Source organism: Glarea lozoyensis (genome assembly GCF_000409485.1).
Source record: "Glarea lozoyensis ATCC 20868 chromosome Unknown GLAREA2, whole genome shotgun sequence".
Taxonomy (NCBI): Eukaryota; Fungi; Ascomycota; class Leotiomycetes; order Helotiales; family Helotiaceae; genus Glarea; species Glarea lozoyensis.
In genome coordinates this window covers 799,664-824,719 of record NW_007360994.1, presented here as the reverse complement: position 1 = coordinate 824,719, position 25,056 = coordinate 799,664, and the positions used below count along the sequence as shown (strand labels likewise).

The window sequence follows — 25,056 nt, the reverse complement described above, 5'->3', positions numbered from 1 at the left end:
AATCATCGGCGCCAAGTGGTGGAGATTGCATGATGATGCCTTGCATATCCTTGCCTTCTACCACATCTGGAAATGCTAGGCGGAAAGCAGAGAACTTCATCCCAAAAAGGAAATGCTGCCAATCCAGCCGGTTATGCAGCCCACATCTGAAGTCACCCTACGGTTTGTTCTTCAACTGAGTGGACTAGCCTCTTGACGTCGTTATGGGTCTAATTTATGAACATACGATTCGATGGCTTGTATCTTGCGACGGAAGAACGTTAATGAAGAACGGTAATTACTAAGCCAGCCCTTGCTCATTTTCTCCAGGATTGTTTTCGAATTGAGGGACTGTGACAAGGACTCACTGCCAATAAGCTCGCGGTGCTGTACGTGGTATGTATTGCGAGGTCATTTTATTGTGACTTATTTGTGTCTTGACAGTAGAGATTCTGTTTCGAATGCACTCATAATACTCTACATAGCTCATAGCTACCATGGATTATTCACGGGGTACATCTCACTCAGTCGAACGCAATCGGCCAGACGCAGAACAGAAGCCAATCCCCACACAACTGCCAGCCAGAGAAACCCCTATCGCTCACAATAATGTGGTTCAAAACTTAATTCGAGATACAATTGAAGCTGCCAATCCACCTCTTCGACACTTGGCATCTCATTCATCTCTAGGCTCTGTCAAATCGAACCAAACGCAAAAATCATCAAAATCGCATGGCTCAGACTTACGTTCCAATCGTGGGCCGAGAGCATTCATACCCTTGGCCACAAACTTCGAGAGCCAGAGGGCGGAAAAGCCAGGCTTCCAATTGACACGAAATACAAAAGCTTGGGAACCCATACATTCACCCAGAGCTTCCTCCGTACCTATAAATCCGCGGAACAGCTGGACAGCAAAGAGTGACTGGGGAGAGAGCGCTGGCACAAGTTCTGAGTCAAGACTAGGTACTAGAACAATTGTGACAGGAGGAGCCGAAGAACATAAGGGTAACACTAATCTACTCGCTGCTGAGATTCCGGAGGCAGTTGGGCTCGAAGGCAATGATTCGGCAAATGCGACAAGGCAGCGTGGCGGCGCAGAAATTGAGCCCGAATACCCTGGTACATTTGGGTTAATTTATTTGATTTTTGGGATTGCACTGAGTGTGTTTCTGATCTCACTTGATCGGACAATCATTACCACCGTATGTAAAAGCTGTGTCCGAATAGGAATATTCTGTAGCTAATAAGTATTACCTCAGGCAATCCCTCTCATCACTAATGAGTTTGACTCAACAGCGGACGTCGGATGGTATGGGTCTTCATATCTTTTGACCGCATCAGCATTTCAACCACTCTACGGTAGGATATATATGCTTTTTGGAATCAAGTGGTCATATTTACTCGCGCTGTTTATATTTGAGCTGGGGAATCTGATATCTGCCGTCTCGACCAGCTCAGTAGTTCTAATAGTTGGTCGGGCCATCGCGGGGCTAGGAAGTGCTGGTATCTTGACGGGGAGTTTCGTCGTCGTTAGTCACGCTGTACCTCTGAAACAAAGACCAGTTTTGACTGCCTTGGTTGGTTTAATGTAGAAATTCCCCCTCTTTTCTTCAATATTGACACTGACATGCATTATAGGTTTGGCGTAGGAGCAACAGTTGGGCCACTACTCGGCGGTGTCTTTACCGACTTAGTAACTTGGAGATGGTGTTTCTACTTCAACCTCCCGGTTGGTGGCGCCACAGCCCTAGCTATGATCTTCTTCTTCCATCCAACCGCTCGACATGCTTTGCTGGATAAATCATTTTTCTATCGTGTCATGGAGCTAGATCTAGCTGGAAATGTCATACTTCTAGGGGCCTGTGTTATGCTCTTCACGGCACTTCAACTTACAGAAGATAGAGTGCCATGGTCAAGTGCCAGGGTTATCGGTCTGCTTGCCGGATCGGGGATGACATTTATAACATTTATAGGTTGGCAATGGTGGAAAGCGGATGGAGCATTGATGCCTCCACGTATTTTGAAGCAAAGATCCGTGGCGGCTAGTTGCGCAGCTGCGTTCTTTATTTATTCGGCGATTCTGATCCACACTTATTATTTACCAATCTGGTTCCAAGCTGTCAAGAACGACAGTGCGATACATTCTGGAGTCAATATGATACCATATGTTGCCGCGAATGCTGTCTTCTCCCTTTTAGCGGGAATTTTTGTTTCAAAGAATGGTTATTTTACTATTCCAGCAGTCTTAGGTTGTGCAATTGGTACTGTTGGATGTGGACTATTAAGCACAATCAACGAGGAAACATCATCCGCGAAATGGATAGGATTTGAGATTTTAGCATCAGCCGGGATTGGAATGGCGATCCAACAAGGATTTACGGCAATCCAAATTGTGCTCCCTCTAGAAGAGGTAGCAATCGGTACAGCAGCGGTTGTTGCCTTTCAATCGCTTGGTGGTGCTATTTTTGTATCAGTCGGCAACACCATTTTACAAAACTCGTTGTTTGATGCGAATCTTCCTGGTGTGGATATAGAACGAGTACTGTCAGCAGGGGCAGCTCACTTCCGCGATGTCGCGCCGACTGAGCAAATACCAGAACTGGTGCGCATTTATGATTCGGCGCTTCGAAAGGTTTTTACCGCAGCAATTCCGATGGCTGGCTTAGCCATGGTGGCGTGCTTATTTCTGGAATTCAGAAACGTTAAAGACAAAACGAAAAGCGAGGATGAAGAGAACAACAGAGACAAGTTTCAGCGAAGCGAGATCGAGAAGCAAATTTTGAAAGCACATAGAGAAAGCATTGCTAGCAAGCAAAGTGTAATATAGTTGAGAGATGAGAGCAAATAATATCGAATATTTTATACCTTGAAGGTAGCACATATACAACGAGTTTGACAGAATAGAATGACTTCAGGGGAGATCCTTCACCCCGATAGTTGCTTTAGCGACATGCAAATTTATTTTTCGTAGACCTTCTCTCCACAAGTCTGGGACAAAACATGATACTGGCCTCCTAGATGAGACGTGCGGGGAAGTATAGTCGGGGTATACAAAGTTATGGAGTTGTAAGCTCATGTCTTCAAAGTCTACTATCTCCTTACGAAACACAGGAATTGGCTGAAAGAGGACCCATTTACTGCAAGTAGTGGGCCATAGATATGGAGGCTTGCCAACAAGCTGACGATCCAAGAAGTTATCTAGTAATCTGCAAAAGAGACCTCAGCAACCAAGATCTTCCCAGAATTCATATGACGACTGTCAAGGGCGTCTCAATTTCTGTACTAAGATTAGGAGAGCAGCAATCGTACCCAAAAGTGTCAAGAACACAAACACGGGCTGACATGTCTGTTGAGATGATGTGCCATCTCTCAGAACAATCTAACAAGTGAATGGAACGCCCTTTTCTCAACTTGATTCGCATTTAGTTACAGTAACCGAGCAACCCAATTTCAGGCCCAAATAACCTAGATCGCTGTTTTCCATGTATTGACCTGGATCATGATTGTGGATAAAAGAAAAAGAATATCAAAGCCTCATACATCATGCAGGTACGAAGAGACGTGAGATCAATCAGACTTTCGGGTTACGTCAATCTGCCCTCAATTCCCTGTCTTTGGCTTATGTAGGAAACGGAGATCCGTGACTGACAGTTCCACTGGTAGCTTGCGAGGGGTCTCGTTACTTTGGCATCGAAATCCAATAGCTAGAGCAGTATCACTTGCATCGGTCGTTCATAACATGCCCTTGAGCCTTGAATTTTGATCAAAATAGAGGCCAAGGGTCACATATGATTGGATTGGTGTCTTCATGATTTTACTTAGATCTACAATATGCTTTACTGATATTGGTTAAATTCTGCAGTTGCAGAGATTTTAATATCAACTGGTACTTTGCACGACTTGGGCTTCTTTCGGAGCGTTAATTCTTAACGAGAAGTGAAAACGATAACCCACATTTGATCAACAACCACGGGAAGGATAGGAGATCATCATTTAAATGTGGAGGGAGTCGAAGTTGTTGTCGAAACAAACGTATAAGTACAGGGCTGCCTTCGACTTCTCTGGGTTTATCAAGAAGTCGATTTGAAACCTGCTTTATAGAACGACATACAGAATACCATCTCACTCCATTTTTCATCGCAAGACTCCAAAATGCAGTTCACATACATTGCTGCCATCTTTGCTCTCGTCGCTAGCGTTTCTGCCGCACCACAGTCTCCGTCAGTCAGCTGCTGGTCAACATGCGGAGTTGATTGTGTCAAGCAAGGCTTTCTTCAAGGAGGTCTTTGCTCCGACGTGGGAGAATGCACATGTGTGAAGGGAATTCAAGCCACGAAAAGAGAATTTGCACCAGAGCCAGCGCCACAACTCATTGAGTGCTACTCTACATGCTCTGTTGGGTGTGTCCGGGACGGATTCTATCAAGGAGGAATTTGTGCTGCTGATGGGACATGTAATTGTTTGACTGGTCTCACTGCACGTGAGTCTTCAGAAGAGAAAGCTAAGCGAGATCTCATCTCGTGTTACTCTACGTGCTCAGTCGGGTGCGTCAGGGCTGGTCAATTAAATGGTGGACTATGCTCTGCTGACGGGTAAGTCTTTTGATTTGTCCCATTCGACTTCTTAACTAAAGTCTTTACAGAACTTGTGTCTGCCAGGGGTCACCATAAAGTGCACAACTAGTGATAGGTTTCGAAGAGAGGAACGTCGGGGAATCAACTCAGTTGCTCTGAATAATTTGGCTATGTACTGTGCTGCAATCAAAAGCGAGAGCCCTTAAATGACAACATACAAATAAAACAAATATCTTCATTTTATCTGGCTATAAATTTTGCATTTTTGTGTACTCGGTCTGGACAAATCATGTATATTCCCCAAATTGAACACCTCTGGACTTGAACGGAGATCCAAAAACTTGTGCTGTCATCGTACAGTAGTATCACTTCATTGATGGTTGAGATAGAAACAACCCTGCAGATATCCACACTTTCCAATGGATCAAACAACGCATAGTTTGTACTACCCTGAATTCTTCCTGAATCGGAAAGTACATGACTCAAAAGAGCAAAGTCACGAATGCACGAAATAGGACCCCGAATACGACCCCGACCAAGAAGAGCCGACACTTCTTGGAACGTACTAACCAGATCAGTGCCGTGCTTGCATCTAAACATCCTTCCCGCCAACACCAAATTCGTCATAGCGAAGCAGATCCCAGGGCCAGAGTAGGAAAATGCCCGAACAACTTGGAAGGTTTTAAATGTCGCTTCGTCGGTTCAGTCTACCGAGACGCTTCCGTCGCACTTTTTTAGCTCAGATGTCAGCGAGGAAATCGCACGATTGGGCTACTCATTAGCGTTGAGATGCGGACATTTATTTAGTTAGCTTGTGTGACTGTACTAAGCATGCTGCATAGCACGAATCGAGCTAATCACACGTAAAGAGACGACGATTGACCTTATATCAGGAGTAGAAATTTTAAAGGGGTGTGTGGCGCCCGGCGGAAGGTCTTGGTAGGAACTCTGAAGCTCAGAATTGAATGTTTTAGAGCCGAAAGTTACGATGGTCTCTGGGGATGTCCGATATCAGGTTGAGTGTTAGCTCATTGTCCAATAACGACTGTGGACCAGCAGTTCGGAAACTTATTTCGGATGGCCAACTCCCGTGGAAGCTTACGAGTACAACAACAAGTCATGTCAATCCCACACAAGCTACCAATGAGACTATACCCATCGACAAAATAATCAACAAATCACTAGATTGAGACGAGAAATGTGAATATGCAACATGATCCACAGATGCCCAAAATTGCGACCACAAGACGTCAGTTTCCACAACGAGCCGAGAACTCAGATAGACCAAAAGATCGGCATTCAACCCAATTTCCCAGTCCATCGTCTGGGGAAAAGAGCCCGTAAACCTGTCAAAGCTGTCCTGTGTTCGATGATCTGCGTAATAAAGTGACAAGGACCTTCTAAGTTGCTGCTTTCGGCCGTTTGTCTCAGCGCATTGGTTTCTGTGGCCGATGTACGTTAGCATGACTACGTTGTCTCTTTTCGAACTTGTAATCTGACACCTGTCTTCAACCACAGGAATTGAATCTTGGGACCGAATCTCACTGGCGCATGTCATGTACGAGGAATACGAAGACCCCAAGAACGGAAGGACGATTCCCAATTTTGGTCTCTTCACTAGTCACTGACACAATTTCCTGCGTACCAAGAACTTTCAGATCAAACAACTGGACACCAAACATTCAAATTTCAAGGCTGGATTAAGGTAAATTTATTCAAGAAGGCATGTGCCATGGTTTAATGAAAAAAAAGAAGATTGGATATTGTTTTGCCGTTAAAGTCCTGATCAGAGCTGTGCAAAGAATCAAGTCACTCACTCACAGCTGTCGTAATATTTAACAAGCATCTTAATGTAATAACTTAGCATGAGTCTTGTTATGTCCGACTGCGCAGAATATTATATCACACACCAGTTGCTTCATCGCTTGAAATGCATCTCAGAGTAGTGACCCAGCTCCGATGCCTTAAAGAGGTACTTAAAATTTACAAATCAAATTGTGTATTGGAATAACTCAACTCAGATTTCGTGTTAGACTTGTAACAGTAAACAAAGAATAGAAACAAAACTCTGAACTCCAAAAAAAGCCAGTGTATACAAGAATCCACTTATGACTCTTTAAACCCATAGACCGTTTAACTATTCACGATTACTTGACTAGACCTTCTTATGAGAGCACCTTTTGCACTTAAATTTTGTTTCCCTTCAAATACATTGAAAGTTGTACCATTATCAACTTCGACATTAAATACAAAGCAGTAAACAGAGAACAGCAACGAAATTTCGTACCCTTAAAATGCCAATTTAATTAGATAACACCTCTATATCTCGTTATCTAAAACCAGTAAACCATTAGGCTATTTATAAATTATAAAAGGTACACTTTCTCATCGGAGTATATCTTGTACCTGAATTTCGTGTTTGTCTAACTAGGTTAAAACTTTTCCGAGGATTAAGACGAAACTACGTGCTCCCAAAAGTCATGTGTACAAGACTTCACCGATCACTCTATAAACCCATAAACCATCAGGCCATTTACAATAACGCAAAATACACCTTCTCATCGAAGTATATCCTGCATTCAAATTCGTCTCCGTCTAAACACATCAAAAGATGTGTAATGATCAACTTCAATATTAAACAGTAAACAGGGGACAGAATTATGACTTGTTACTCGTTAGAAGGCTAATGTAAACAATACTCTAGGAACGATTAGTTATAATCAGTATATCATCCGCTCCTTCGACAAATCAAGCTCCCCTTCGGAGCACATTTTGCACATGAATATCGCCTCCTTTAAAAAGCCGCGAGTACTTAGATAATCCAACACGCCGTAGATCTTCTCTACTCAACCTGTTTCAGGAAGGATAGAACGTACTATACCTGTATCCAGACAGGCTACGAACGAAAGTAAAATACAGCTTCTCATCGGAGCACATTTTGCACTCGATTCTCGTGTTACCCCAAATATATCAATAGCATTTCTCAGTCAAATGACAAAAATACATCTTAGCAACACTTTAGATGGGGGGGTCTATTTAGAAGGAAATGTAAAGTGCGATACTTATATCGCGATTTGTTGTTTTAGTGGGTGACTTCAAAACAAATTCATCGAAACTGAGAAAAAAGGAAATACAAAAGCCCAGAGTAGCTGTGTTAAAGAAGTTAAGACCTCTGTGATACTACTGATCACCAGAACCTGGCCTATTCATTACACTTACGAAGAGATTTTAAGCCGAATCGACAGTACTATTTGACACAAATAATGAATCACGTAGATTTCAAACCCGAATTATCTTCAAAAACACTCAAATTTTCCACAACCTCACAATATAATACACCCGCTGGCAACTAACTACTCACCAACCCCTCAGCCCTCAATATACACAGAACCCCCATCTGTACAAAGCCCCCTCCAAAAAACAATCATCCTCCCCATCCAAACGAAGCCCTCAGCTTCAAAACTTCATTTTCAAAAGACAAACCAAACCTAATTAAAACACACAACATAAAGGGGTATCCAGCACTAATATCGCAATAACCCACACTCCAAATAACGTCTCTTTGTGCCCAATGATATATAAACAAAAACCACATACAAAAATTCCAGAAACATTTTCATCATCCAATCGCAATCCCTCTCAATCTTCTTCCGTCACCGTACTGACCAAGACATTAGCTTTGCTTGATTTCTTTCCGAGTTTGAGTAGACTCAATCGTTTTCGAACACTGCCGACTTTGCTTCCAACGCTTGAGGTATCGGGTCGTTGAGAGCTGGTACTTCTTCTCGAATCGGCGCCTCCGCTTCGTGATCGGGTGTTGCTTGCAGCTGTGAGGTCGGAAGAGGTGAGCCATTCGCCATCTTCGCTCAGCGCTTGGTTCATCACCCTTTCAAGTGTGTTGTCTCGCTCTCTGCCGCGTCCTGTTCCGTTGGTCACGCTTGAACCGCTGAAGAATGACTTTCTGTTTTCCTTCGACCGTGATCGGTTGCTTTCGAAAGACTCCTCTATGGATATCTCGTTTGCAGGTAAACCTTTTGCACTGTTCCCATTTCCATTACTCAACGCTAATGCTTGAACCATAGCCTGATCTGGCGGCTGTGACCTCAGTGGGTTGGGCAACTGTTCGCTCAAGGATGGCGGGGCCCTCTTGAGAAAGCTAAGCCGATTTCTACCCTGTCGCTGCGAGTCGAGGGAATTGCCCGTGTCTTGTGTCGCGAGAGTACCGTTGGTATTGCTTTGCGGCAGCATTCGTAAACTCTCCCGTCGTCCATTCAGGGAAGGACTTGATAGTGCCCATGATGGAGTAGGGGTAGATTCCCGCTGTGTCTGCGGTTGCGACTGTGGGAAAGTAAAAGAGGCAAGCTCAGGCGCGAACGTAGCTTCGAAATCTGCATTTGATTTTAGAATGCTGCCCTGAATACTAGGATAGAGTTTTGGAGGGGAAAAAATTGAGGGGTAGCTACTCTGTGCAAGTTCCTCTTTATTTTGACGTGGAACTTGTGGCTTTGGGAGAGGTCTAGCAAACATAGCGAGACAACGCTTGATCATCACAGCATGGTCGATCAGGGCAATTTTAAGAGCATTCTCGAGCGGCGACAGTTCCACTTCTTCGACTTCCTCGCCATCGATATTTGTTGGGAGTAGCTCCCGGTATTGCGCAACACTGGTGTCTGAGTTTGGATTGACTGAGATGTTCAAAGCATCGACCAGAAGCGGAGCCATGTCTTCTTCACCATCAGCGACGCGTTTTTCAACGACAGACATTTCTTGCGTCTTGCGTACGATACGTTCAAGGGCGGTTTGTAGGGGGGTGAGCGTCACGCGATCAATGGCGACGATTTCGCTCCGTCGGAGGATAGTAGGAAACGCTTCCGCCGTTGCATAAATGATCTTTTCCGCAGAGTGTTCGTTGACTGGACCAGAAGTGTTGCGCTTTGAAGTAACAGAGAACAGCTGAGGATGAGCAGCGAGCAGATAATCGCGAATGTTTTGAGGCACGCGAGCCCGCTGAAAGACATGATTGTCCAAGTCACGATGGGGACTGAGAGCCGAGATCTGAAGAAATTGACCTTCGACATCTTCCACATCGCCAGCGGTAACGATCTGCGCCGAAGGGTGTTGCTCCTGCATGCGATCCGTGAAAGCAGACGTTCGTTCGGTGGGCGAACCTTCGAAGACGAATTCCTTGTCCCGTAAACTGCCCGGGAACCCCATTCCTTTGTACGTGACGCGGAAATACTTGGGAACGAGTTTCTCAGTTTTCGATATTTTCTCGTAGATTGTGGCAATGGCACGCTGGGTTCGAGCAAGCTTTGGGAAGTCGTAAACATTTTCCTGGTATTGCTGTTGCAGTTCTTGGTACGTAGAAAGTGCACAGCTCCAAGCTTCACCGTCCTCGAAATGCTTGATTATGTCGAAGTAAATGCGCTCCTTGCGGTCAAACTGCGATTGAGTTGGGAAGTCGGGGTCGACTAACGCGGTAACAATCTTTGTAGGGTCCCACTCGTACAGGTCAGCATGAAGACGAAGCGCAAGTCCAGCTTCCGTAAAGTTGCGCGCGTCGGCTTGAAGCTGGGCCAGTTGATGAACATATCGAACAAAGATCTCTTCTTTTTGCATGTCTCGTAGAAACTCCATGAGACGCAAGCGATGGATCATCTGGGAAGCCTCGCCAGCATTGTCTGTACTGTGCACAGCTACAAGCAGATCCAAGAACTCGTCTATGGTGGAAATAAGTTCTCTGAGTGAGTTATGAAGCTCTTCTTCCCCAGCGCTTGCCAATGGATCGCACAGGTTCTGTAGATCATTGATAAACAGCTTCTGCAGAACACTTTCTGTCAATGGTTTGGACTTGAACAGACGGTCTAGACAGTCAATCATCTCGGTCTGGATGACAGACAAATCTTCGCTCAGCGTCCATTCACTGATGATCATCGTCTGCAGGACTTCGACTGCTACACGTCGCAGACCCTCGTGTACACTCAAGCAAAGCTCGACAATTGGCCCAACGAGACCAGGCACATATTGCACTTGATAGCCACCCATTCTTTTGAGGTTGTATTTTCCTTGCTCTTCGAGACTCGTTTCCCACCCAATTGCCCCCCAGGTCTGTCTCAACAGCTCCGCACCAGTTTCTCGGACGTCGCCGGCTATTTTCCAGACAGCGCGACGTTTCTGCTCAGGAAATGTCTCAAGCGCGAGAGCATCGCTTCCCACAAGTGTCAACAGCGTCGTGAAAAAAATCTTCCATAATTCGGTGTTGTAGTTCTCAGCATCTTCGGGCTCAGGTAAGAAATATTCGAGAAGTATACTCGCAATGTATTCCAATGTCCTCATAGTAGATTTGTGGTGGAAGATATGCACGCTCAACCATTGAGCGGGAAAAGCCTCGCCACGAAGTATGCTAAGATGCACATGAAGCATTTCTTCGAGAATTGTCGACATGTCCTCTTCGGCCATCTCAAGTTGCATTCCCGCTGGCAAGCTAGTAATTGCTGAAAGCGCAGCAGATAGCTCAACCAAGGCCTCATCGAACTGGACGGGTTCCGTAGTAGGCTTGGTCGGAAATGGATACGTCGTGGGAAAGAGGAGCGAGACACGATTTTTTGGAGTGTGCGGACGCGATTGGATTGCAAGATACGAATCAATTATCTTGGGATGTATTCCGGAATCTCTGATCCAAGCCCATCAACTTGCGTTGACAGTATAGAACAACACAACCTCACTTGGTCCTTCCACTGGTCGGTGACTTCTATTGTTTTGCCCCAATGGGGGGCGAGCCATCTGGCTGTGTTGGCGCTCAAAGCAGCCTTTTGCTCAGGTGCCTGGAAAAGCTCTAGCTTCGAGTAGTTGATGATGGCAACAAGCTTATACAACACAAGTTTTCCTTTCACCAGTGCGCATGAATCCATAAAATCGATTGCGATGTGTAGAATCTCTTCTGTACTTAGAATGCGGTCGAGTTCTGGCAACCAAGTGTGAAAATGCTGAACTGCCAAAGTCTGACTTCCAACAAGGATAGGCGCTGTGTTTCGCATAAGACCGTCCAGAGCCTTGAATATTGCCCTCAAATGTTTGGCGAATTCGGGATCTGTGCTCAGGATACCAAGATTAGCCTCCTTGCCTTTCTGTTGGTCCCTCGCGTGCATGATAAACTTCAAGATATGGCGGACGACTTTAAAGGTAGCTCGTAGTTTGCGTGATGTCTCGGGGTCGGAAGGATTCGCCAGAAGTCGTGTGAAAGATCTGACAAGGGGGGCAGTCGCGAAGGGATAGTTGAATATGTTGTCGGCATAGTGATCCACGAGAGGGCCCAAATTGAATCTGCGATCATGCACAATCCCAAGAACTGTAACTAAGGCGCTAAAGATGAGGTCCTCTACATCGTCCTGATTGGCGTGGGCAACCAGTAGGCTGAAGATGGAGTCAAACACCTCGTTTAACAGTTTAACAATCTCAATCTCGGGCACAAAGACGAGCCGTTTTAGAAGGTCTGGGAGGTTCCCAGACGGCTGTTCTTTCCACTTTAGCAATCCCAGTAGAACCTTGTCTTGGGAGAATCGCGTGCTACAAAGATAGCTTTTGACACGTAGAAGAGCAACAGGGCCCGTAACAGCTTCATCCATGCTGACATCGTCTTTGCCTCTGGCATTCCATGTCAGATTAAGATACCCACCCTTACCAGCAGAATTAGCATGGGGAGTTGAAGTAGTATCATCGTATCTATACAACAGTAAAGAGTGATGTCCGTCTCGCAGGAAAGCTTGCTGGTCCCACAAGGGCAAGAACGAGATTGCTAATGGTTGGTTTGGCGAATCGCAGAGTGTCATCACAATATGACATTGCGGTACGGCGTCCGGTGGTATGGACAAGCGAATTGTTTGACTCCACGCATCACCACGCTCGGTAGCTGTAGACTCCCAGGAACTTTCAGCTTCAGCATTCGAAGATGCAAAGATACAAGACTCTACTCTTTCGCCCGACAATTTTCGGACTTCAAGCTTAATTTGAAGATTGGAACTATTCAAATTGTTGGTAAGAGGGCTGGCGCTACCCACTGACCGTGAGAGCAGTGCATGGCGGGGTAAATGGGCGTCGTCGAGGGTGATATAAATGTCAGATCGAGGCTTCGTAGGGGCCCCAGAAAATCCCATTTTGTTTGTAATCGAGATATTAGAGAGCAAGGTTGGTGTGGCTTTGATCAAACCCTCCACGTCTGCAGTTTCGAAAGATTTAAGCTGCACTTGTAGCCGCTCTGCTCTTCGGGATCGCTCGTAGGCCCCAGATTTGCTTCGCACTAGATCACGAATCACTTCTTCCCAGCCATCGCGCACATCTTGTTTGTCGTCCTTGAAACCAGCAGCGGGCGCCCATACCGTCATCACCTGTTCCACTTCCTCCTCCTGCTTCATGATAGAATTGATCTTCAAGGCTCCAATTCCTACAGTCCTTGCTACACTTCTGCTGATAGATACGGACCTCTGTTCTTTTGTTGCAGGACCCCGCGACCCGGAAGTGCTGGGCGGGTGATGGTTATCAATGCTGTCTTCCCGAACGCCGTCCATCTGCTCGGAAACATTGTTGAGTTTAGACGAATTTGGAGCATTCCTCGAAAACGTGGACCGCTGCGACTTTTGACCCCACATAAGACTTCTCCTCCCCGATTTGACAGCCGTCAGGGGTGGTTTGTCTCGACTTTGTGCTGTTCCTCCATCCCTTGACACGGAACCACCTCGAGATCTTGGTTTTCCTGACACGACCACATGCTCTGTCGACCGAACTTTGACAACAAGAAATAATTCGGTTTCCACGGACTGCTGGTCTCCAATGTCTGAGGGTGCGAGTTCCGCGAAAAGAGTGCGCATTTGATTTGTTTTTGGCAGGCTTGTCAGCGCGCCACTAGGGGGGAAGTCCACAATATAGCTTTCCGACAGCACAACCGCAGACTGTCCGTGGGATTTCGAGGCCAAGAAAAAGTCAAGCACCGTAGACTCAGTCGAGCCTCCGACAAAGGCTTTCACATCTATGAGCAGATGGTGAAGAGTCTGTCTATCGCTTGTAACGGGTTGGGGTCGTTCGTCTAGCAAAGTCATCATTGACTGTAGGGTTGTGATTTCGACAGCTGAGTCGTCCCCAGTCAATATTCTCCCACGCGCAGCAGGATCCCGCACAATTACTTCGCCATTAAACAACTTGTTGCCCCTTACCAGATCCCATACGGTTTTCTCGCGCAGAATGCGAAGCTCGTGTGCCGTCAAAACGTTGTGAAGCAACTGCCTCCTCGACATATCCAATGACTGGATCAAATTCGACATTTTTTCCAGCAGCGGGTACTGCCTCGAAAGCAAAAGCTCGTGGAGATTTGTAGACTGCCATTCTCGCAAACAAGATGCGATTTCGTCCACCAGTGGTTCGGAAGCCGACGTAGGCGTTTCGTCTCCAATCTTCAACATTGGCACAGGAGCAGGTGGTTTGGGAGCATCCGGGTCTCTTCTTGGTATCAAGGACATGGCAGAAGATATACCGCTAGGACTCCTTTTTTTCCTGCTTGCTTTGTCGCCTTTGGTCAACCTCGCATTGGCTTTCTGCAGACTTCCTGACTTGCTCTTCAGCCGTTGTACCGAATTTGGACTTGCCAGTGGACTCGAGTCCACGCTGCCTGGTAAGCTTCCATTTCTGAGCCCAAAACCATTGGTCAATGGCGGCTTCGTATCCCCATATGCTCCCTCCTCATCCGACCCCTCATCATCTTCCCCGAGGACTTCTCGCACCTCCACACAACTCCGAGGGAAGATACCAGAAAAGACCCGCGCCTCAAGCGTCTGGCCTTTGGTGCTCGTCAAGCCTGCTAGCAAGCTCGGAGGCGCGACCAGATACCCGCGGAACCAGTCCCCATTCTGTCCACCCTGTTCGATGATATAGAGCTCGTCGCCGAGTTCCAACGGCAAATCTGCCGGCGACGATGCGGTAAAGGGATATGTGGCGACAGCAAATGCGATTCGAGGAAGGGCGACCCAGGGCATCCTCTCTCCTGGACGGCTCGAAGACTGGAGTACTCGGCGCGTGAAGCTGGAGTGGGAGGGAAATAGTGATTCGTGGAGGTGACGATGCGCTGCAAAAGATCATGAATAGCAATTGAGGTTTCGAGACATGAGGGAAGGCAGAATCGATGGCGCGGTGCCGCGTATTGGTGTGGTGGGAGCGAAAGGGTGGGTGGAAAATAAATTGTCACAGATCATGGGCGATTGCAGATGTATGGATGTGGTGGTGTTGAGCTTTGACACTTTTTTTCCGTACCCAGACGTGTAGGTGAGGCTGTCAGGGGTCAAACCGTATCTGCGAGTGGCTCTCCTGCTCATTACCACCTTGATTGAGTGATGTTTCAAATACGGGGGCCATACTGATGATTGGAAGAGAGTTTTTTTGTTTTGATTTCCATTCAATCAAGTCGAATAAATGGCCAATACTCTTCATTCCGTTCTGGTGTCGAATCTGTATTCGATATATCTAGGAGGTCGAGTGCAGTGCTCGATTTGGCCATGACACTGCACGATATCTCGGTGGCCCAAGCGGGAGCGAGGCAGGGGGTCTGAAAAGGTACCGTTTCGTGAGCCTGCAGGACACGTGAATGGCAGCTACTATCAGCATCTTTTACGTGGAATTTACTACTGAGCTCAATTCGATTCTAGCGAAAACATATGCTTATTCTGACCTCGTTTTGGTTTCTATCAAAAGCTTCAACAAGTTAATCCCGGTTGAACATCTTCGACAATGCCATGGTTGTGGCCCAATGATCGTCTGGCCGCGAACAGACCAAAAACTCGCATATCTTGGAGTGCCCCTGAAAGTCAGATTGGTGTGCCCCAGGTTGTTCAATAACAATTAGTCTAGACTGATACTAATAAAAATAGCAATCTTTAAATAACAGACATAGATAAATATCAGCCTTTTCTTCAAAGTATATGATTTCTGGGTGCCTGCCTGATCCTTTTCAACTTAGGACTGTATACACCACCGTGCAAAACTCAGTAGTACGAATATGTCAATAGATAAGGATTCCGCGGTCAAGAGGGGAAGTTACATTACAACACGAGCAAGAAGCATGGCTTACACAAGATGTCTGGTAACAAATCCCTTGAAAGGTCTAATCTTGTACCCAACGACCAGTAGCGTTGATTGTGATGAAGTCGTTGAACATAAGTATCTAATGTCTCTGCTGCTCTATAACCTATATACACCAAACTAGCAAGTCATTATTAGTAGATGCCAATTTGTCTGCTAATCAGTCATTTCTACTTCCGACAGATACCCAATCCTGCGCTCCGTGTCTGATGGTTATCGTACACACTCACACCCAACACCAAGGTTACAACTTTCTCCATGGACCAGGAATAATACCATTTCTCTTCTTGTTGTACTTATCACTCAACTGCCGTAATGCTCGCTCCTTCTTTTGCGCCCAAATCCGCATCTGCCCATACGCGATAATGCCAAATAGCACCGTACTCCAGCTCTTAGTAACAAGAGCAATACCAGTCCATGCAATCAATTCGAAGGAGTAATTTGGACACGTAACAGTATCAAATCCAAATCCCTTTGGAATACCTCTTTCCGTTCCTCCTGGCTTGCGAAGCTTGCTCAAAACCACATGCGCATTGTAATTGGCGATCTCGCCGAAGAGGTAGAGTGCAATTCCGACATAGTTGATGGAATCAATAGCTGGGGAACTCTTCGCAGTATATGATGTTGGCTTGTAGATCCAGTACGCGAGATTAAAACCAGAAAATACCCAATAATGTCCCGAGTTCTTGAAGATGTTGAAGAATGGCATCGTTGCGAGGGAGAATCGGTGAACGAAGAGGGTCTCGTATTCGCGTTTGAGGAAATGAAGAACGATCATAGCCATGCTGAGGTATTGGGACGTGGAAAGAGGGCCAGGATTGCTGTAGATATATGGGCGGATCGCGAGGAACGATAGATGGATCAGAATTGGGCCTAGGTACTCGATAACGAAGACGGTCGTCCAAGAAGCTTGTGGTCCTGCGAAAATTAGCCCAATGCAATGAATTTGAGGTAAATTTTTGGCATACCAAGATCTTTCACCAGAATCTCAAGTCCTCCAAGAACCTCTTTGTGTTTGGTTATAAGCGCTTTCCTGTCCGACAAGAGCTTCTTCTTTTCTGGATCCGAAATGCCCAATCGTTCTGGATTAAGTCCGACCTGCTTCCCAAGTTTATCCTTCACATCTTGAACTGTTGTCGCATCCGTAACCTCAATGCTTGAAGGCAATCGCTTTATTGGCTTTCTTGGATCTAGCAGAAGATGTCAGTGTTGAAAATGGAAATTGCGGCGATGCAAATGCAACGTACTGCGATTCGAAACCTTGATGGTGACTGGGGTCGCCATTTCGAGGGGTAAAGTACGGATGTTGGTTGGAAGTATGTACCTCACCAATTGAACTTCGTACGGTTGTTGTAATCCTGTCGAATTATTTTTGCTGAGCTTTTTGGTTCAACCATATTCGACCTCGGCCCATTTGTCATCACGTGATGCAATAAATACTTTTTCCAGTCTTGGGCATTTGGTAACCAAGGTATATACTAAGAGCCTTACTTAGTAGGTACCGGTACTAATGAGGATATACTTTATTTAGTACTCAAAATTACCTAGGTACTAAGGTAACCTTTTTAGTACCCGCGATACCGGGCCCGTCAATTACCCGATCGGAGCCCGGCAAGATCCGGTCCGAGTCGGACCCGGTATAAGCGTTTTTCCGGGACCTACTCTACCCTCCCTCGAGCCTCCTTTTCGGCCGTTATAAGTAGCTAAGTATATCCTTAACATTTACTAAAAAAAACCCGGGTAACTAAGGTATACTAAGGTACCTAAATAGTAGGTACCTAACCTAAAATGAAATCAAAAATTTTGGTACCAAAAACCAGGGGCCTTAGTAGGTACTAAGGTATACCTTACCAAATGCCTAAGACTGACTTTTTCAACGACGATAAAACTACATTCCACATCTAAGAATCTTTTATGGAATCAAGTATTTTTAAATAACAAAAAGCTTAAATTTGTTTATCTAATTTGTCGCAGACCAGGTTAGTCACGTGGGCAATATGGTTCAGGTACGCCACAAGGGAGTGGCTTAGGCTGCTCACTGGCACGTGCTAAGTATAGGGCTATATATATTAGATACTTAGCTGTCCTAAACCTAAGGAGTTAGACTTATTTAATATACTAAACCTCCACCCTGCCTACATACTATGTAATAGTTATAAGCCCGGTATACAGCTCTATAGCTACGTATATTAACTTTATAAGTATTATAGTATAGGGTAGAAGTTCTATAAGACCTTACTTCGTTTCTAAGATTCCCCTAAATTAATCTATACTCTTTTATTTATATTACCTAAAGAAACATAATAACTATAATAACTACTATTAAGATTAGTACTTAAGACTATTGTATACTTAAGTCTACGCTAGATTAGGTTCTATTCTATAACGAGTACCTAAACTTAGGCGAACAATATAGTATTTCTAAGTATATCGACTTAGAAGTTCTATACTACCCGGACAACTACCTTTTAGAGTCTAAAGGACTAGTTTAATGTCACGAACAGCGTCGGCCTCGGCGTCGTAATACTCCTAGGACTAAAAGTCCTGGGATTAGGCGAGGTCACGGGAATCGAGTAGTTCCTGGGACTGCCGTCTAATGGCTTAATTTAGTTAATATTAGTAATGTTTATATTAGCCGATAGGCCCCGGTTTAAGGCGCCGTCACGTAATAATAGAAGTTCGACAAGTTCGCTAGGCGAACCTGTCGAACCGGCCAGGAGTTCGACGGGTTCGACTAGCGAACCTATCGAACTTAGGGAAAGGAAGTTCTATATAATAATTGTAATTTCCTTAGATAGGAGCTTTGTGCTTAACTTATTATAGTAATAGTATATTATCTGTTTAACGTACTCTTATTGTAACGAATAGATCTCTAAATCTATAAGTGACAATCTTGTACCTACTTCTTAATATACTAACCTTACGATAACCCTAGTCTACCTTAGGTAGAACCGAATCGTTATACTTTGAGTACCTATTCTTAGTAAGTACTAGATTATTAATAATAGCTCCAAATGTTACTAGTCTAGCCGGAAGCGTCGTAGGAACCCTGGCGCCACTACTACTAGTCCCTACCGTAATCGAGGCAAAAGAAGGCCTACGAATCCCTCCTCTAGATAAGTATAATGGAACTCTAGCTAACCTGGAGTAGTTTATTATAAAGGCTTAGCTTTATATAGGTTTTTACGGAGACAAGTTTAGGAACGATACGGACAAGGTTTTGTTCCTAATCTCGCGCTTCGAGGGAAGGGCCTATAACTAGATCGAGCCTTATATTAGCGATTACTAGGAGAATAAGACCTAGACGGGCTTAGTATCTACGGTTTACTCCTAGTTCGTTAAAGATTATTTCAAATTAATAAAAGACTTCGTGGCCGGTATAAGGAAGGCCTTTAGGGATATCGATATTAAGAAAAAGTCGGAGCTAGTATTACTTAAGCTTACCTAGACTAGGTCAGCTATCCGCTATAATGTCGACTTCTAGCAAACCTTAGCCCGGTTAGGACTAGGCGATAAAGCCCTAAGGATGTTATTCTATAGAGGATTGAAGGAGTTCGTAAAAGACGAATTATCGCGTATAGATCCTCTTAAGAACCTTTACGAGCTAAGTGAAGCCGCTATTAAAATCGATAACTAAGCGTACGAGCGTCGCATCGAAAAGAAAGGAGTCTATTCTCACTATATACGTCTAACAAAGAACTACTATAGTGATCTAATAGATTAGGAGCTAACGAAATATACGAAAGCGGTGACGAAGGGTAGGACTTAGAAGAAAAATAAGAAGTCTATACTACTAGCTAAGCGTAAAAGACTAAGGGTAGAAGGACTATGTTTTGAATATAAGAAGCTAGGGTATTAAGCCCGGAATTACGGAAAAAATTCTAAAACCGTAAAAGTGGTTACAAAACACTACCCCTTAGAAATAAAATCGGACGCGGAGGGTATCCACCGAAAGATTAGTCTAATAGACTCTGACATAAAAGAACTCGATTAATAGTTAGCCCGATCTGATAGCGAAGACTTAGAAACTATCGTGGAAACTAATAAGGGGACAGTCGCTCTAACCCCGTCTAAAGAGAATCTTAAGGAAAATCTCTACAAATAGATCTACCTTACAGATAAGGAGGAAGAGAACTTCTAGTTAGAGCTTTAGAAAGCTTACGTAAGAATAAGGTCCACCTTAGCTATAGACGAAGAAAGGGAGTTAGCTAGAAAGAAGGCTAAGAATATAGAGAAAACCCGAGTAAGAGATCTAGAGGCTAAGGGACTTACTAACGAGAAAGTTAGACGGAAATAGTTCGAAACTAGTATAAAACTAGAGTAAGCGCTCTAAGAGTAAAGCCGACTATAGCGGAGAATAGATTAGGTCAACGCCTAGGAAGCCTATATCTCGGAGTATAAGCTCGACGAACTAGAGGTATATAACGCCACGTAGCTACTATATTCGGACTATAGTTTAATCTATTAGTTAGTATACTACTACGACAACTGTTATATATATATCTCTCCGAAAAGGGAAAATTACTTCCCTAGGTTTAAGTACTATATTTATATCGTAGTACTAGAACTAAGGAAGGACCCTAGAATACAGACTATCGCCGTAGCGAAGACTAAGGACGGGAACCGCCTAGTATTAAATATAAAGCTACGAGGAAAGGAAGTTAAGGCCCTAATAGATATAGGGGCCATAGGAAACTTCATTTCTTTACAAATAGTTAGAAGAATAAATTCCCTAGTAAAGCCTATTGACAAACCTTATACCCTACGCGGAGTGGACGATTAAAGAGTCGTATCCGACGAAGGAGTTATTAATAGAATAACTATTCCTCTTAGAATAGTAGTCAACGGACATACTAAGGAATTATAGTTTAATATTACACTAATAGGCAAGGAGGAAGTCCTCCTAGGAATACTATAGATAAAGAAATATAACCTAGAGATAAATTAGAAAACCGAAGAAGTATAGTTTACGTAATACTAATATAAGGGTTTATATTGACTAGAGGGCCGGAATAGAGTTTACGCCACTCTTTCTAAGGCGCCCGGACACCTTAAATAACTAGAGGGTCCTCTATAGGATACTAGTAAGGGTATAGAAAAACAAATACCTATATAGTATTAGAAGTATAAGAAGTTGTTCGAAAACCCGGAAGACTTTCGAGCCTTACCCGAATATTAACTATAGGATTATAAAATTAATTTTAAAGAAGGAGCGAAATACCCTTCGGAAACCTTAAGGCGACACTGTTTCGACACCGCTAGGACGCTAGAGGAATACGTCAAAATAGTACTTAAGAAGGGATAGATTAGAGAATCTAAATTACTAATAGTATTAAATATACTAGTCGTCGCGAAATTAGGCGATAATAACGGAAGGCCTTATATTGACCTCCGACGAGTTAACGATATTACTATCGCTAATAAATATCCGTTGCTTAACGCCTAGTACTTGCGGGACAAGCTAGCTAAGGCTAGGATATTTACGAAAGTAGACTAGAGGAACGCCTTTAACTTAATACGGATTAAGAAGGGCGAAGAATAGAAGTTCGCCTTCCTAGTACCCTCGGGACTCTACAAACCCTTAGTTATACTATTCGGAGTAAAGAACGTACCGGCGATATACTAAAGGTAGAACGATAACATTCTACGAGAATACCTCGGCAAGTTTGTTATCTACTACCTTAATGACCTTCTTATCTACTTAGAAGATAAAGAGTATTATAAAGAATACGTCTGTTTAGTCTTAGAGGCCTTAGCAAAGGTAGACTCTAGGTTAAAACTAAGTAAGTACGAATTTAGAGTTTAGAGAATAACGTTCCTTAGTTATGTCATTAAACCGGGGAAGATAAGTATCGAACTAGAGAAAATCTAACGAGTCGCGGATTGGCCTAAGTTGACCTGTGTTAAGGACGTCTAATCGTTCCTCGGTTTCGGTAATTTCTACCGACAGTTTATTAAAGGATACTCTAATATAGTAACCCTACTAATACGACTTACGCGAAAAGACGTGCTATTCTTTATAGGGGAACCCGAGAAAGCCGCGTTCTAGTAGCTAAAAGATAGGTTTACTAGCAACCTAATAATAAGAAGCTTCGACGAAGACAAACCTAGTAGGATCGAGACCGATGCCTTAGATACTACTGTTAGTACTGTTTATCTGTAACTAGACGAATCCGGAAAGTAGTACCCTGTTACCTATTACTCCGAAAAGTATTCGCCCGCTAAATAGAACTACGACATTTATAAGAAGGAACTTATAGCTATAGTTAAGTCGTTGAAATATTAGAAAATCTACCTCCTAGGAGCTAGATACCCGGTTAAGGTCTACATAGACTACAAGAATCTACGTACGTTCCTTACTTTAAAGGAACTAGATAACTGGAGGATGGCGAGATAGGCCGAAGAGCTCGCCTATTACGACCTTATTATTAAATATATTACGGGAAAAGACAACCCTAGAGCTGACGCTCTAAGTCGATAACCCGGATATAAAGAAGATAAGGTGTATAAAAAATAAGCTATCCTAAAAGAAGACAAGGACGGGAATTTTATCCCTAATACTAAGGTAATCGCCGCCCTTACAAAAATCCGTAGCCTATAGTACGACGAAATTATAGCTACTTAGAATAAAGAACCTAACGTTTCGGAGAAAACGTCTAGATATAAGGATAGTAGACTAAGAATACCTAATTTATATGTAAAGGAATTTATCTAGAAATTCTATAAGGCCCCGGAATATAGCTATTAGGGAATAAGAAGAACTCTCTAGAGAATCTAGTAGTAATACTATATCGACAAGCTACGAGCTTTAGTTAAGAAAGTAGTAACCGAATACGACACCTATATTTGTAACAAATCCACGCACTATATACCTTACGGACTTATAGGACAAATACCTATTCCGAAGAAACTATAGAAAATAATATCGTGGGATTTTATTATTAAACTTCTACTCTTAAGAGACCTAATAATAGGAGTAGAATACGATACGATCTTAGTTATAATAGAAAGACTTACTAAGTATATAATTCTAATACTATATAAGGAGGTAAGTACTACTAAAGAGTTAGTATACGCTTTCCTATAATACGTAGTTGCGGACCACGGCACCCTAGAAGAAATAGTCTTAGATAGAGATAAACTATTTACATCTAAATTCTAGACGGCCGTAACCGCCTATATAGGAATAAAGCGAAAGCTATTAATATCGTTCTATCTATAGACGAATAGAGATAATAAAAGGATAAACTAAGTAGTTAAAGTATACTTAAGGTGTTACGTGAATTACAAATAAGATAACTAGGTCGCCTTACTACTAATAGCCCAATTCTCGTATAATAGTATAGCTACGGAGATAATATAAGTATCGCCGTTTAAGGCTAACTTTAGTTATAAGAAAACCGCGTTCTAAGAACCGTATAACGTATCTGTCGACAATTAGGTAGGAAGGGTCCTTATTAACGACCTTTCCTCCCTTTATAAATAACTTGTTAAAGAACTTAAGTTTATCTTAGAACGAAACACGAACTACTATAATAAGAAACGTAGTTAGGAGCCTACGCTAAGAGAGGGGGATAAAGTTTATTTAGTTAGACGAAATATCTAAACAAAACGACTAAGCGATAAACTAGATAACAAGAAATTAGGACTATTTAAAATTAAAGTACTTAAAGGACGCTTAAACTATAAATTGGCTCTACCTAAGAGTATAAATATCTTCCTAGTATTCTACGTATCTCTCCTCGAGCTAGTACCGCCTAGAGCGCCACCGGCTCTAGTTATAGAAATAGAACCGGTAAACCCTAACGCCGAGTATAAAGTCGAGAAAATCTTAGACTATAAACTCGTTAGAGGAAAACCACGTTACCTAATAAAATAGAAGGACTACTTATAATTAGAAAATATATAGGAACTAACAAATAACCTTAACTACTCTAAGTAGCTTAAGAAGTTCTACCGCTAGTATCTAGGGCCTCCTAGAAAGACCTGGGATCGAAATTCGGATCGAGTAGCGACGGGTCGTAAGTAGAGAAGTCGTCGGGCGGGGTAGGGTAGGCTAGTAGTCGTTCTACCTCTACTTCCCTCTCCTTCTTCTCCCTCTTCTCCTCTTCTTCCTACCGCTCTTTCCTCTCTAACTCGTCTAACTCGTCTAGCGAGTTAAGACCCGCCGAAATTATCTTTTGTTTCTATTCCCGAAGGAACTTTTACTACTGGCGGATACGAGTACGACGAGCTAGTATCTCTTAGATCTAGGCTTCGGTCTACTTATCCTCTAGGAAGAGTTTCTCTTCTTAAACCTCGATACTCTCCTAGTTGCGAACTAAGGGTATTCGATTTATCTCTTTAATATTATACGACTTTCTAGCGGATATGTAGGCACCGTAGCGACTATATTTTAGGTCCCGAGAGACTATATACTCTTTTCTTACCTTTTCGTAGCGAGAGTAAGGCACTATCTTCTTTTTAGTTAGATTAATTTGTTTACTAAGGGCCACGATATTAGAACGTTTTATTATACGGTCGGGTAGTATATTAGAAGGAAGGGAAGTCTATAGTCTTTAACCGACGTATTTCCTAGTCGTACTTAAGCGTACGGACCTACTAGTCCGAATAGGGGGTAGTATTACGAATAGCGTCGGCCTCGGCGTCGTAATACTCCTAGGACCAAAAGTCCTGGGATTAGGCGAGGTCACGGGAATCGAGTAGTTCCTAGGACCGCCGTCTAATAGCTTAATTTAGTTAATGTTAGTAATATTTATATTGGCCGATAGGCCCCGGTTTAAGGCGCCGTCACGTAATAATAGAAGTTCGACAAGTTCGCTAGGCGAACCTGTCGAACCGGCTAGGAGTTCGACGGGTTCGACTAGCGAACCTATCGAACTTAGGGAAAGGAAGTTCTATATAATAATTGTAATTTCCTTAGATAGGAGCTTCGTACTCAACTTATTATAGTAATAGTATATTATCTATTTAATATACTCTTATTGTAACGAATAGATCTCTGAATCTATAAGTAACAATCTTGTGCCTACTTCTCAACATACTAACCTTACAATAACCTCAGTCTACCCCGGGTAGAACCGAATCGTTACATTTAAGTCACCCTAGAGGATTATATTGTTAAAGAGAAAAGGAAGGTAGTAGTAAAGGCTTAGAGATTAATTAACGACTCTATCTACGATAGTATTAAGACCTCGACTCTAATACTAGAAGCCTTAATACTACCTATTCTAGAGGTAATCGTTACTAAGAACGTTGAGATAAAGAAGTCGGAATAATATAAGATTAAGTATAAAAGATTAACGTTTAGGTATAAGGTAAGGGTAGCTTAATATAATCGGTATATTCTCTTCTACGGGAAAATTTAGAAGTAGGTATCTAA

At 43.4% G+C, this 25,056-nt stretch overlaps 4 protein-coding genes across 4 annotated transcripts; 1 reads left to right on the top strand and 3 right to left on the bottom strand.

Annotated features, from left to right (window-relative positions):
• Window positions 1–476: 476 nt before the first annotated feature.
• GLAREA_03601 (MFS general substrate transporter) lies at window positions 477–2,806 on the top strand (the record flags this gene model as incomplete). Its single annotated transcript, XM_008083854.1, has 3 exons — window positions 477–1,181; window positions 1,239–1,567; window positions 1,618–2,806. 3 exons carry the CDS (start codon window positions 477–479, stop codon window positions 2,804–2,806), a joined length of 2,223 nt encoding a protein of 740 aa, XP_008082045.1.
• Window positions 2,807–8,192: 5,386 nt separating this feature from the next.
• On the bottom strand, window positions 8,193–11,012 carry GLAREA_03600 (uncharacterized protein; the record flags this gene model as incomplete). The annotated part of the gene is made up of 1 exon (XM_008083853.1): window positions 8,193–11,012. The coding sequence occupies one exon, from the start codon at window positions 11,010–11,012 to the stop codon at window positions 8,193–8,195; it is 2,820 nt and encodes a 939-aa protein (XP_008082044.1).
• Window positions 11,013–11,200: 188 nt separating this feature from the next.
• On the bottom strand, window positions 11,201–14,575 carry GLAREA_03599 (SH3-domain-containing protein; the record flags this gene model as incomplete). Its single annotated transcript, XM_008083852.1, has 1 exon — window positions 11,201–14,575. One exon carries the CDS (start codon window positions 14,573–14,575, stop codon window positions 11,201–11,203), a length of 3,375 nt encoding a protein of 1,124 aa, XP_008082043.1.
• Window positions 14,576–15,918: 1,343 nt separating this feature from the next.
• On the bottom strand, window positions 15,919–16,958 carry GLAREA_03598 (uncharacterized protein; the record flags this gene model as incomplete). The annotated part of the gene is made up of 3 exons (XM_008083851.1): window positions 15,919–16,592; window positions 16,643–16,864; window positions 16,922–16,958. 3 exons carry the CDS (start codon window positions 16,956–16,958, stop codon window positions 15,919–15,921), a joined length of 933 nt encoding a protein of 310 aa, XP_008082042.1.
• Between the last annotated feature and the right edge of the window lie 8,098 nt (window positions 16,959–25,056).